Here is a 14,476-nt window from a genome sequence, read left to right as displayed (position 1 = left end):
TACGGTAAGCAAATTTTAAACAGCAAAAATTGGGAAAAAAATGTTACTACTACTGCTACTACTACTACTACTACTAATAATAATAATAACCACACAAAGGTTTGTCTTTAAATAAATACATTTTTAGCTTTTTCCCCCAAACTAAATAAAAAAAAAAATCACAATTCATCCGTTTGATTTTTTTTCAATATGTGGCTCTTTTCGAGCAATATGCCTGGAGTTTTGGAGGTTGACTGCCATACAAGTATAAAAAGAAGTGAAGCACTGTTCAATTGTTGAGCCAGGTGGTCGCTAGGGTTGTCCTGATCTAATATTGATATCAGATATCGGACCAATATCAGCGAGAAAAAATTGGATTCTATCGGCCTGCATCTAAAATCTCCAATATTGGCAATCCAATACAAGTAGTCGATTCCATACTCCACCCCAGCGTGCCAGTCCAGTCTGGTTTAAACGCTTAATTGAGCACCTCGAACCTCGCTATATTATGTGTAGCTGCCACTACTATGTGGAGAACGCCCTACCTCAGATGCTCAAAGAAGTAAATGGGTCTGTTTTTCTCATACTTGTTATTATTATTGTTCCCTGTTGGATTAATATCACTTGATCAAGCTTTTTCTAACGTTCCACACTACAAAGTAAGTAATTAAAAGTATGTATGAGTCGTGCTGATATCGGATTGATAATGGTATCAACCAATATTCAAGCTTGCAACATCGTTGGTACCCCAAGTGGTCACACCAGATACTGACTTGTTCCTTCCTTCACCCCCACAGACAGCAGAGAGGAGGCGGTCCTCGGCAGCATTCCTCTTCCCAGCTATGTCATTTCACCCGTGGGAGCAGAGGACCACATCAGCCGCAAGTATGCCTTCAAGGTACGTTGGCCTCTTCCTTTTTCTGCTTATGTATTCATCTACCTCCTTTAGCCTCGTTAACTCAATTTCGTAAGTTTACATTCAAATGTTGGTATGTACTAGCCAAGGTGTCTGGTTTCTGGTTTGAGTGACTTTATTATTAAATAACAATCAAGAAGGGAATCCGGTAGGTTGCAACTTAAAGTGATGAGTGTTATTATAAACTGTGTAGTTTCTGCATTGTTTATTAAACAATGCAACACTAATCCTATGTAGTTTGGGATGAAACGGCACAAGCGTTATTGTTAAATCAATTTTTTTTGTGTCTACAAAGAGGACCACGGTCAAAGTGTGAACTTATTTTCATCAAAGTGAACATCATATTAATAATTTTGGTCACAATAATTCTTATATGAAATGTTGGTCCAGAGGTGATAACTAGTTAAATATTTTTCTAAGAAAAATGGCTTGCATTTTGACATATAACATAATTGTTTTTCACAAGAGCCTTTTATTTTTCCCTTTCCTAGTCTTAATTTATCTTTAAAAATACGACGGAAAAGGCCCCCAGGCCGCAGTTTGGACACCCAGCTCTAAGAGAGCATAAAAGAGTCACGTTCAGAGACAAAGTTGACTTTGTTTTGTTACTAACAAATTACAAATCATCAAAGTTAATTTCATATTTTTTTTATACAGAAGTAATTTAAGGATACCTTTCTTATAGAATGTCTATTTTAGGAATATGTAGAGTTTATTATACAATCTAAATATGTTATTTACATGATAGCATGTCATTTCTGTCTCTACATGGTTCCGTTTACAATTTCTCGTCTGCTCTCTGTATCACATGCAGAGGATTTTTGTTTATTATTTTATTTTGGAGTCTGAAAAGTTGTGAAATGTAACTGTGGTGGAGTGATTGCAACACATTTGGCGTCTCTGCACGCATGCATGTGTCCACATATTTCTTTTGCTGTATCGATCAGCCCAGTCCCCCCCAACACACACGCACACACACACTGCATGCGTGCACCCCAAATGTAACTGTAGAGTAGCGATCAAATGACAGTTGGACGTGCGTGCGTGCATGTTTGTGCCCTCCAAACGTGCTGCAGCAGACATAATTCACTGCACGGTTGTAGTATTAAAATTGTAATCATAAAATGTTAATAAATCTATCCATGTGCATAAAAGTCTCCACTTTTCCAATTGAGAATTGCTTCAGGGGGTCTTTCATTTCTAACTGGCAACTCATAAATTCTGACTGGCTCAGCTAGCTTATGTCCGTTCTATTACACATACAGTGGTGTGAAAAGGTTTTTGCCCACTTCCTCATTTATTTTTTTTGCATGTTTGCCACGCTTCAATCTTTTTTCAGATCATCAAAAAAATTTAACATTAGTCAGTGACAACACAAGTGAACACTAAATGCCCCCCCCCCAGTTAAGGTCAGTGTTCATGACTCCACCATAAGAAAGAAACTGGACAAAAACGGTTCCAAGATGAAAACCTACTAGACAAAAAGAACTCTGAGGCTCGTCTCAATTTTGCCAGAAAACATTTTGATGATCCCCAAGAACTTTGGGAAAATACTCTGTGGTCTGATGAGACAAAAGTTTAACTTTTTAGAAGGTGTGTGCCATTACATCTGGCATACAAGTAACGGCGCTTTTCAGAAAAAGAACATCATACCAACAGTAAAATATGGTGGTGGCAGTGCGATGGTCTGGGGCTGTTTTGCTGCTTCAGGACTTGAAAGACTTGCTGTGATAAATGGAACTATGAATTTTGCTGTTTACCAAAAAGTCCCGAAGAAGAATGTCCGGCCGTCTGTTTGTAACCTTGCAGCAGAATAACACACCAGCAAGTCCACCTCTGAATGGCTGAAGAGAAACAAAATGAAGATTTTAGAGTGGCCTAGTCAAAGTCCTGACCTGAATCCTATTGAGATGCTGTGGCATGACCGTAAAATGGCGGTTCATGCTGGACAACCCTCCAATGTAGCTGAATTACAATTCTGCAAAGATGATTGGACCAAAATTCCTCCACAGCGCTGTAAGACTCATTGCAAGTTATCACAAACGCTTGATTGCAGTTGTTGCTGCTAAGGGTGGCCCAACCAGTTATTAGGTTTAGGTGGCAATCACTTTTTCACACAAGGCCATGTAGGTTTGGATTTTTTTTCTCCCTTAATAATAAAGTTTCATTAATAAACTACATTTTGTGTTGTCATTGACTAATATTTCAATTTGTTTGATGATCTGAAACATTTTAGTGTGACAAACATACAAAACAATAAGAAATCAGGAAGAGCACTTTTTCACACCACTGTATGTGATGGATAAATCACAATGCACCTGGCAGGTTTGGAGTAGAAGTTACTTAAATGTCATTTTACTAAGCATTATATAGATAGTCCTGGCCCATGTGTTAATATTAGTTTTTACTAGTGAGTGCTGCTATGATTTGGCACGGAGCACCTGCTGGAGTGAAACGGATTGCTGCTGTCATTCAGGCCATTATGTGGTGGATTTCTTTTGGCACGTGTGAGGCACAAATGGACTAACTCCTACTTTACCACACCTGCACAAAACAAGAGCTGTATTACAATCTTGCCTTTACAAAGATAAGACATTCATAGTCATAGATGGTCATGATGTATCCCACCAGACATCCTCTGGATGGGCGAAATTGTGCCAGTCTTTGTAATGAGTGGCTTTTAGGAAGACTAAATGGGTGTGTTTCACAAGTATACTCAATAAAAGCATCTCTATCATCTTTTGAAGGGTAGACCTTTTAGCTTAGCATCCAATGAGCAACCTTAAGCCCTGCAAGCGTCATTTAGATTGTTTTTCACAGCCGTCTGCCAGCGATCAGCAGTGGTGATGTTTCCAACATGCCTGCTGCACTCTGATACTGCAGCATATTTATATATAGTTTCCACTTGAGCTCGCTCTTTAGGAAACCAGCCTGGTCTCTGCTGTTTATGATACCGAGTTATTATAGTGGGTTATTACCCCCGGAAGGGCAGTTTGATTTACACCCATGTCATGAAGCACATAGACATTCACCACATAAAATAAATGAATACATAAATAAATATAACAGCTAACATCACACATTAGATACAAATCAAAGCATAGTTTTGCTTTGCTAATGTGTTAGCGTTACTGTGAATGAATTATGAGCAATAGCAATAATTTATGTAATGATTAATTCACAATTACATTTATTAAAATACAGTATATTATAATTACACTACAAATACAGTATATTAAAATGAGTAAATTACACAAAAATATTTTTAAATTTATATATTAAACATTTTAAATATTTTTAAGAATGGTGTAATATATGCAATACACAATATATTATACAATATATTACAATACATGTATATATAATATATAACATGAGTAAATATTTACAATTTCAAATTTATGTTGTTTATATTATATATATTAAATTAAACATTTAAAATATATATATTTTTAAAATAATTGTATAATGTATGCATTTTTGTATCCTGACTTTAGGGGCGTCCTCTATAAGACATGGTCATGTTGGAACTCGCTGTTGCTCACGTCTTGATGCTGCGTCACATTCCGACTGCTCTGGATAATGTTTGGGATTCCACATCTCTGCTATAAATACCTGTATGTGTGTGGCTTATTTTTGGAAGTGCTGAAGGAAAACATGCATGCAGTAGCAAACAAATACTGGGGAAGTTTCCACACAATCATAGTGTGTATACAGTGTTCACTCGTTTATTGTGGGGGATAGGATCCCAAAATAGCCCGCAATAAGTGAAATCCACAAAGTAGCCAACTTCATTTTTTTACAATTACTGTATTATGTTTTAAAGCTGTAAAATCCCTCAACATACACTTTGTACACTTTGTATTTCCTCACATTTCTCTCTTGCTTAAACACACTGAAAAAAAGTTCTTCGTTTGCATTTTAATTTTCAACCTTAATGATCAACACAAGAAATGATTAATATTTCACTCCTGTGACCGTGCCTTTTCGTTCTGGCGCTGTTCAGCTGTACTCTTGTGTTTTTGTACCCTTGTTTAAACATATTGCTGCAGATGAGCCGAAGATTAATTTACAAGCTAGCAAACAAGCTGGCAATGACACAGGAGACATGGCAGGACGGCACGAAGGAGATTGGCTGTAGACCACTGTCAATCAATCAGGACCCAGAAAACAATGGGCGGTGAGAGGGAAGAGATAGACACTTAACTTCCCACAATTCAATTCTTAAAGGGCCAGGCTTGGCCTGTACCAGTTCATATGCTGTAATAAAAGAAAAAAAAACACTTAAAAAAATTTGTGAAACAGCGAATCCGTGAAAAGTCAACCACAATAGAGAAGGTTTACGTGTCTACCACATAGCGAATGTCTTAGGATACCATTAGGTTAGTTGTTTTGTTTTTTTTGTTTTTACAAGTGCTATAGTGACCAGCAAAAAACACAAAACAATTAATTATAAAAAACACCTCCATAGACTAAAATTTAAGTATTTAAAAAGTATTTATTGAGAAAGAGCTAAGCACAGGAAAGTGACGCCTTCATAGTGCGTATGTGGCTAAGCCCCACCCCTCCGGTGCTGTAAGTGGCTGAAAACGAACTCTCCTGCGTGATTTCAACGTGTGTAAACCTCACCTGCTACCATGCACGTGATGGCCACGACTGTTGGAAGTTGCTGTACGAGTGTGTCACCTCCCCCTCCTGCCCCTTCCCCCCTCATTCACGACCTCCCTCTCTTGTTCCCATTGGTTGGCTGCCCACCTGGGAGGCCCCTCCCACCACCCCGCGAGTGTGTGGCGTTGAGCGGTGCCAGTCCTCGCGTAAATAGGTACTGATGTGCACCTCGTGATGTCTTCCCTTGATGTAATGTTTGTTTGGGAGGGGAGAATATACATAATTATATATTTATATATTTGTATATTCCTCTCTCATCTTTGTGCATGTCTTGAAATGAACTTGTGTCGTCTTTTTACTTTGTCTTTGTTCCTGTGGTTTTTGGGGCTTCTGTGGCACATCTCTTCCTGTCGTCCCGTCTCCCAAGTGCATGCAGTCCACTAATGGCTTAAAGAAGTACTCCTGTTATGTTGGACTTATTTCACCTCACGCTCTTTCAGAAAATAGAAGGCGCATATTGGAGAGTTCTATTAAAGCTTTTTATTCCTCATAACAGGATTTATGCATCTTTAGAAATGGAGCGGGCACTCAGTGTTTTTTTTTTTCTCCCTTCCTGTGAAAGCACACATGTCATGAAAGGGAGACACCCAGAGGCTATTATTGTCTCCATTTGGATGCTTTTTCCACTGTAAATTCAATCTGACTTTGGGAGAATGTAGCTTATCAGTGGCTGTGTGGTGCTGAGGCTTATCTTTGCCGGCACAATGACTCTTTAAATAGCGGCCGGACAAAGAGTGAGCGCATGTCTCTTTGAGGCCGTCCATGGGAAAACACGTGAAACTGATGTGTGCGCTGAGAGGAGGAGACGCGGGAATGGAAGGAAGCGATGCATGGAAAGTAAAGCAGGGGAGTGAAAGGAAAGGTGGCTATGTAAATATAATCATCACCAAGATGAGGAGGAAAGTGCACAGTTAAAGTACAACAATGGAGGACATCTTTCTTCTTGTTTTATGTCTTCTTCCCATTGTGGAAGTGGCCTGTTCTCTGTCCACCAATCAACCCACTGAACTGTGTCTAGCTCCGCCCCTTTATTCCAACAGAAGGGTGCCAAAAATTTCTGGGGACAGAATAATGAACGAATAACCATTCACGAAAAACCTGACTCTTGCAAGGTGCATCAACATTTGCATTAAAAATATTAGAAATCATGCTGAAGATGTTATTTGTTAATATTCCAACAAGAATAATACAGTATATGAATAAAATAGACATTTTTTCCTATGTTTCCAGCCTTTAGGGACCCCCTGCATAATGATGACGGGTAGACTGGCCAGTAACTGCACTTAAAGAGTTGGTGAATGATATAAGTAGACTGTGCAGGAATACAGCACTTAAACAAAAACACAAGCCTCAAAGCAGCAGCAAAATACTGAGATAACGAAACCAGTCTTGATGTTTTCTTCTGCTTTTGTCAGTTTACCTCCCCATCCCCTCTAGATATGAACAGTTAGAAAAATAACAATAAATAAATGTTATACATTTGTTTGTGTTTGTATTTGAGGGATGAGGGAAAGGTTTGAAAGACACAAATGTCTACTTGAATGAGCACGAGGAGACTTGGGAAGCAGGGAAAGATACAAAGTACTTGGAGCGCCAACGGCAAAATCTACATCAAGCTAAATGGAGGACCAGCAGAGGCAAGAGTGCTTGTTGTCAAAGATATCAACGATTTGGATAAATATTAACGATCACATCACCATGACAACAAGGAAAATGGAGGCTACAACCCACAAAGGAAGAACGATGCAGTTGGAAGGATTATATTCAACAGCATCACTACCACGCTGCAAGGGCCTGCTCAACAAGAAGTACTCGAATTAGGAACCCGTGCATATACATTCAGTGACAGTCACAGCACAACACGAAAGACGAAGGACAGGACAGGAAGACCTGGAAGTGGAAACCTTTAGCTATCCAGACCAAAAACGATTGGATTGGAGAATGGTGTAGATCCACATACAGTATATGGATGCATGTTGAATATCGGAAGTGAACAAATGTATTAGCAATTGATGTGAAACAGGGTAGGATTAAATAAGGATTAAATAAGTGTGGCTTCTCCCAATGGTCAATTGTAACATGAAGCATTTCAATGTAAACCGTATGCATGTTTGAAGTAAATTAAACCATAACCATAACAAGTGTTACCAACCAACAAGCATTTTGACCTCAACTGAGCGGTTATGTGTCCATGTAGTACACGTATTAGTCCTGTCCCTTTTAAGCAAGTACTCCTAAACTCAACTCATCATGTGGATAAAAGACACCTGTCACCGAAAACAGGGTCTTCCATTCAAACCTTACACGAGTTAATAAGATGTCAAATGAGTTGGGAGCTCAGTCAGCAAGAATGCATTGAGATCCCGCAGTGCCCCCAAGGTACAGACCTGTCTGAAGTTTAACAATGAACACCTGGATGACTCACACCACACAAGGTTTGGGAAAATGGGATGTCGTGGACCAAAATTGAGTTCTTTGGCATCATTTGGACCAGATGTGTTTGGAGGCAGAAAAATGCCCTCTCTGCTTGCCAACAAGGATTTCTCCACAAGTACTAAGTCACATTTTGCATTGGGTTCCAGTACTCACTGTATCTCACGCAGTCGAATACAACTTTATTTAATGTCATTGTTTCTGGATTTTTTGTTTCTGTTACAATGAACCTACTATAAAAATTCTGGACTGTTCATATCTTTGTAAGGGGGGAAACCTACATCAAATGCTTATTTTGTATTAGTACTCTAAAGAGAGGAAATGGACTCCTGGATCGGCCATCTGATGGTTTCATCTTTGGGTCACAGTATATTTGTGGAAAATGTGTTTAAATGACAACCTGTCCTGTGTTTTCTTCGCCCGCTGCTGGCTCACAAACTAACAAAATGATCCCCCAAATGCAGATAAAAGATTAAGAATGATCACAGAGAAGAATGCCATAACTTCCCACACATTCATTATTCATTGCAAGGAAGATTTAGTGTTTAATTGCACATCTTAATGAGCCCATTGTCTCATGCGTCTTCCCAATCCAGCTGCTGTGAATGAACAAGTGAAGAAGTCAGAGTGGCTATGCAGTCTTAAACAAATGAGTTTTGAGTCTGGATATGAAGATGGGGAGTGAGTCAATATTTCAGATGTTAGTTGGTAAGGAGTACCAAGGGAGTTGTGCCATCAGCGTCAGGTTAATGAGATGTTTCCAGCTGAGCCCAAACTTTCAGCTACCAAACCTCAGCGTTTGCGAACCTCTTCCAGGCAAAAAGATCCGTATTTAGTGGAAGCAGATAAAAGACCTTCCGCATAGCCGTTCTTCTCTGCAGACCACAATTGCCACATCATTTTTACTCTGAAAAATAATAGCGACCTCTCCTTTCCTGCAGTTATTCTGCTATTGCTCATGGCCGCCTACACAAGCACTAAAAGCCTCTCACACGGTCCCTCGGGTGCTGTTGACAGATCCCCAGCGACTGACTGCAAAAATAGCTACTGGAAAAATGAGCTAAAGCTGCATTAATTGATTTTAGCCCACAAAACCCCACATTTTGTATGCGTAGAGTTGCAAATTTACACTTTCACTCAGCCTGGAGGAACACGGGCGCTCATTTGAATGCTATTCACAGTAACATTATAGTTTAATATTTTTCTTTTTACTAAAATACACAAAGATGGTGGTCAAGGCTGGTTATTTAATATATGTTGGCGGGGTCTAGCGGTACATGTATTCATAAACAGATTTTTTGGTACGAAACATTTTGGTACGAAACAGAGGCGTACTGATTTCCCACATGGTACACACGAAAAATGAGGGACAGGAAGTATTTTTTGCGTCAAGCGTCTACTCTGAAAACAAATACAGTGCAGCCCAGGCTTTGTTCTAGCGGGAGTAATGGCTAGTGATAGTGCCAAGGAGAAGTCAAGAGCTGGAAAACCCTCTTCTGTCCTTAGTCTCCTATTTGGGAACACTTGGATTTCACGGTAAAATATGGAAACGAATAAAGACAAGTGGATAAGATGAAAGCAGTGTGCCGCAGTTGTTTAGAAGAGATTGGGAACAGGGCTACAAGCTGGAAGTATTAATGCTGCACTTCAGCCAATATGGAACTTACATTTACTAAAAGTAAGAATCATTCACACTCTTTAAACTCTTAATGTCGCACTTGTCTGCTTCCTTGCACTTTCTTAAAAACAAACATTCTCAATAGCTACAGTATTTTATTATTTTGCAAAATTAAAGTAAAGTCTGAATATTAGTCAGAAAAAATTTGACATGGGAAAGTAAAACTTTTACTAGAAAATATTGCTAATATTGAAAATGTTATATACTATAATGCTATAAGAACTAAGTCTGAAATTTAGATAAAATATTACTCATTTACAACAAAACAAAAACAATTTAAAAAATAGGAAAAAGTCGTAATTTTATGAGAAAAAGTTTTACTGCTATGAGAAAAGGTAATCATTTGTACGGGAAAAAGACACAATTTTGTGAGAGAAAAATGGTGCCATTATTTGAAGTTTACAAGAGTCTACATATTATGAGAATAGGTTGTACATTTTCATGAGAAAAAAAAGTCTACATTTTACAAGCATGAATTTTCATAAATAAAGTTGGAATATACTAAAAAAAAAAAGGCCCAATTTTATTAAGAATTTTTTTTATTGTAAAAGATGAAAATCCTAATAATATGAGAAGCTGTAATTTTACAAGATTGCATTTATTGAATACCTTTTTTGGATTACCCTCTAGCAGTTTGCACTGTTTTTTTCCTTTTTGTACCCAAAACGAACAGAACTGTCACCTTAAAACCGAGGTACATACCGAACAGTTATTATGCCGTTACACCCCTGATATTTGTATGAAACTGGTATTAGTCCATTATACTTCCTGCCAAGTCCAAGTCCAAGTCCAGCCAAGTAATAACATTGGCCACATGGTACTGTACTGTAGTAGTTTAAGTGGAAAAACAATGAATGTTTTTCCTTTATGTTACCTTAAGGATAAGTATTTATTACCAGTGCATATACTTCCAAGCATGTTGTGGTGAAAGATGATAAAAGTACATGAGCATTGTCTTCCTTTATATCGCTAACAATCTTTGATACATGAATTTTGTATGTAATAAGGCATCGAGTCTTGTTTTATTACTTTATTCCGAGAGGAATTCCTTTCAAACTTGGTGTGTTTAGTGCATCTCTAAACTGTACCATCAAAAATATGGCCGTACGAGGAGATATTCAAACAATTTGGTTTTCTTCCATCTGACTTTATTACCCACCATGCTCCTGTTCCTCACTCTCATTGGTCCAAAGTTGTGGCTTTGTTGGTCGTAACTGGCTGCCCATTTATGTCTCTTTCTCGTCTCTTGGTGTACTTGACTGGCTCTTTCTGTCCAAGTGTTTGACGCCGCCTCTGTGGTCCTCGTTGACTCCCCTGGTTGGACGGCCTGACGTCTTCCCACCTCTTTGACCGTGATGCTGACCTATGCTCTGCTGTCGTCCCTTGCCAGGCCAGCCACACCGGCATGCGCTCGTACATTTACAAACAGAGCTCTGTGATTGGATCTCAGGCAGAGCACACTGGGATGAGGACCTACTACTTCAGCGCTGACACCCAGGAGGACATGACCACCTGGCTGAGGGCCATGAACCAGGCGGCGCGCATGCAGAACCCCGTCGACACGGTCATCAGGTCGGGACCACGCAATCACTTATTTTCACAAGTAAAAATTGTATTTGACACCAAAATATTTGATGAAACGCAAACGACAAATTTGATCCTGGATTGGAGCAGAGTTTTAAATGGTCTCTGCACTACAGTCAATATCCAAGTCACGAGATGTGTTAAAACAAAGGCTGTCTCAAATGGAATACTCCATGAGTACACTTGAATAAGTACAGTATACTGTGTACACTGTACTTAGTTCCTGAGGGTGCACATTTTGACAGTGGAGTGCCGCACAAAATTCATTACACACTTACCGTAAATTACAATTGCAATATTTACCCTCTTATTCTTCTCCTGCTCCTCCTCCTCCTCCTCCTCCTCCTTGTTCTTCTCCGTTTTTTCATTATTCTTCACCCTCTTCTTGTTCTTGTTCCTGAGACACAGTGGCTCGGAGATATGTGGTCTAAAGAGGAAGTACGTGTTCTGGTAGCTAGTGGGTTAGGACCAGGACTAGGGTTGGGACGGCGATTGTGACATCATTTGTAAAAGTCCAAAGTCAAACCACTGGAGCTTTAAATTGACATCTAAGTGAGTCCCAAGAAGTCAGGACACACAAGAGTGGATTAAATTCAAAATGTTCTTGGCACAGAACAGCAGTACAACACACACACACACACACACACACACACACACACACACACACACATCATTGCCTCAAAGCAGGCAGCTCAAAATCCCAACTATAGAGGAAGGGGGTCAAGGTGGGACCTGCTGCATTTTGACCTTGAAATGATTTTTGAATGACTTTTGATTAATTTTTGGTTTTTGGAAATTAAACAAAGGCTTTACCTTGTTTAGGATTTAAAAACATACAAAGTGTGGCCCGTGGCCTATTTTCAGGTGGTTCTTGTTTTGTATTGGCCCTCCGCATATTTTTTAAATAAAATGAATTCATTCTTAATGAGATGTATTATTAGATATTACACTAATTAGCTTTGTCACCTTTAACCGAAAGCTAAGCTGGTATGTTCAGATAGCTTACAGTAGCATATGTAACCCGCCTGCTTCACATTGTTCAGCGCAGCTCTTAAGGCTGAGGGAGTGAAGTTTAACAACGTACACTTGCACAGCGGTGCTGGCTGGCATTTGTTACACATATACAGTAATCCCTCGTTTATTGCCGTTAATTGGTTCCAGACTCTACCTTGATAAGTGAATTTCCACCATGTAGGATTCCTTATTTATAACTGGAATTTTTTTTGTAGTTAGAGTAGTAGTAGCTACAGCATGGAAAACCTGTTTAGGACCTTCTAAATACGGGTTTTAACAATGTTAGAGCCCTCTAGACATGGAATAACAACCTTATAGGCACCTTTACGCGTATTACCCAATGTAGTAGGCATAATAAGAGAAAATAAGACATTTAGGACATTAATAAAACTTTAAATGTGTTCCGGTGCTGAGTGGGAAGCAGACAGGAAATGACATCGGGGTTTCAGAGTTGACTTTTAACTTGGGTGGGTTATGGCAACAGTAGCTCATGTTAGGGATTATTGTGCCTGTTGTGAGATCATTGAAACATGCAATAAAAGCTTGTTATTTTGGCGATCAAGTCATTGGATTGCTTTACACATCTTTTAATACTGTATACAAAATGCATCAAATGCCCCACTCCCAGCCTTCAATTTTTCTGTATGCGGCCTTTGCTGGAAAACGTTTGGACACCCCTACTGTAAACAACTGGGGGGGCAACACCCACATTTGTAAAGAGAAAACAAGCTTTAAAACATTAATCACACTCATGAATGTGTTCTGTGCAGACCGTCTGACAAGCTGGAGAATGTCAGCGTGACGCAACTGCAGAGCGTCCCACAGAATAACCATCATAACATCAACCATCATAAAGCTCCAGAGTGTCAGAGACCTGTGGTCCACGAGGTTCTCCTAGAGCCCATACACCACGACGCAGAAGAACACTGCAGCTTCCACAGAGACTCTCCTGGCACCACCACTGTAGAGATGGACACCCAGGCTTCCCTCCCCTCCAACCCCACAGCTTCCGCCCTCCCGCTGCCCGACCAAGCGTCTTCTTCGGCACCTGTGTCCAGGGTGCCCTCGCGAACACCGTCGCGGGCCTCCTCCACACTGCCCCCCGGCCTTTGTACCAGGAATGGCCTTGTGGAGACGCCCAGCCCCATCTTGGAGCCTAACGGGATCGCTGCAGGGACATACCAGAGGGCTCCAGCCAAACCTGAGGACAACGTGCACAAAGAGGTGCGGAGGAGAAGTACTCTGGAGCAGGTGGAGCAATGGGTCAAAGTGCAGAAAGCTGAACTCAAAGGGTAGGTGGCACAAAGGATGTGTATGCTCATATAATACTCTGACACTTGTTTGTGTGTTCTTGTGTTGTGATAGTCCTCCATCCAGAGACAACACGCTCCCACGCCGCACGCCACCCTCCCAGCCCAAGTTCACCACTCTGGACGCATACCAGACCTTGCCAAAGACCCCTCGGCCCAGTCCACCGCTGGCGCGAATAGGCGAATACAAGTATGCCCAGGACCGCTTGAGCCACTTTCGTCTCACGCCAGAGCTGAGCGGCCCGGGATCAAACACCGTCCTGCAGCTGTACGAGTGGCAGCAGCGTCAACAGTACCGTCACGGCAGCCCCACTGCGCCGCTTTACACGCCTGCCCCGGACTACCCTTATGGCGCCCGACCCCCCTCCACTGTTCCTCCCTCCTCGTCTGCCAAGCACAATGGGCCGCCCCGGTGTGTGTCCGTACCACCTTCACCTGCCGACATCCCGCCGCCGGGGCCTCCGCCAGGTACCAGCAGGACCTTGTCGCCTGCTCGGCGCCCGCACACCCCGGCTGACCGGGTGACAGTTAGACCTTTGGGGGATGCCTCAGTGTTGGACACCCCCTTCACTGTTTCTCCTCGCAGGACCAAATCTCAGGTCTTCAAGGTAAAATAAGAACATGTCTACAAGTTGACTTTCTGTCAAGTAATTATTTATTCTCCATTACTGATCAATCCACTCATTGTCTGAGGACATTTTGTAGAATCTCTGCTTTTTATTTCAATTAGACTTAAACTAAAGCACATCAAGTACATCAAAGCACAATATTATGTATACTAGATGAGATATAAAAAGTATATGTCAACATGAATGGGAGTAGAGTCACTAGTTGTTAATTTGTTGTTTGTCCTTCCAGACTATTAAAAAAAGTGTCAGTCGGTCTGCTCTACTG

At 40.6% G+C, this 14,476-nt stretch overlaps 1 protein-coding gene across 4 annotated transcripts in view; it reads left to right on the top strand.

The window, feature by feature from the left end:
* Positions 1 to 14,476, top strand: part of LOC129181598 (pleckstrin homology domain-containing family A member 7-like) — a 126,698-nt gene that overhangs the window by 88,858 nt on the left and 23,364 nt on the right. For all 4 annotated transcript variants that reach the window (XM_054776996.1, XM_054776997.1, XM_054776999.1 and 1 more), the window contains exons 9-12: positions 777 to 877; positions 11,065 to 11,246; positions 13,043 to 13,564; positions 13,638 to 14,190. In XM_054776996.1, coding sequence (XP_054632971.1) covers positions 777 to 877; positions 11,065 to 11,246; positions 13,043 to 13,564; positions 13,638 to 14,190 — 1,358 coding nt within the window. The remainder of the gene's footprint in view (positions 1 to 776; positions 878 to 11,064; positions 11,247 to 13,042; positions 13,565 to 13,637; positions 14,191 to 14,476) is intronic.

This window comes from Dunckerocampus dactyliophorus, chromosome 5, assembly GCF_027744805.1.
Source record: "Dunckerocampus dactyliophorus isolate RoL2022-P2 chromosome 5, RoL_Ddac_1.1, whole genome shotgun sequence".
Classification (NCBI taxonomy): Eukaryota; Metazoa; Chordata; class Actinopteri; order Syngnathiformes; family Syngnathidae; genus Dunckerocampus; species Dunckerocampus dactyliophorus.
This window is presented reverse-complemented; position numbering and strand designations above follow the sequence as displayed.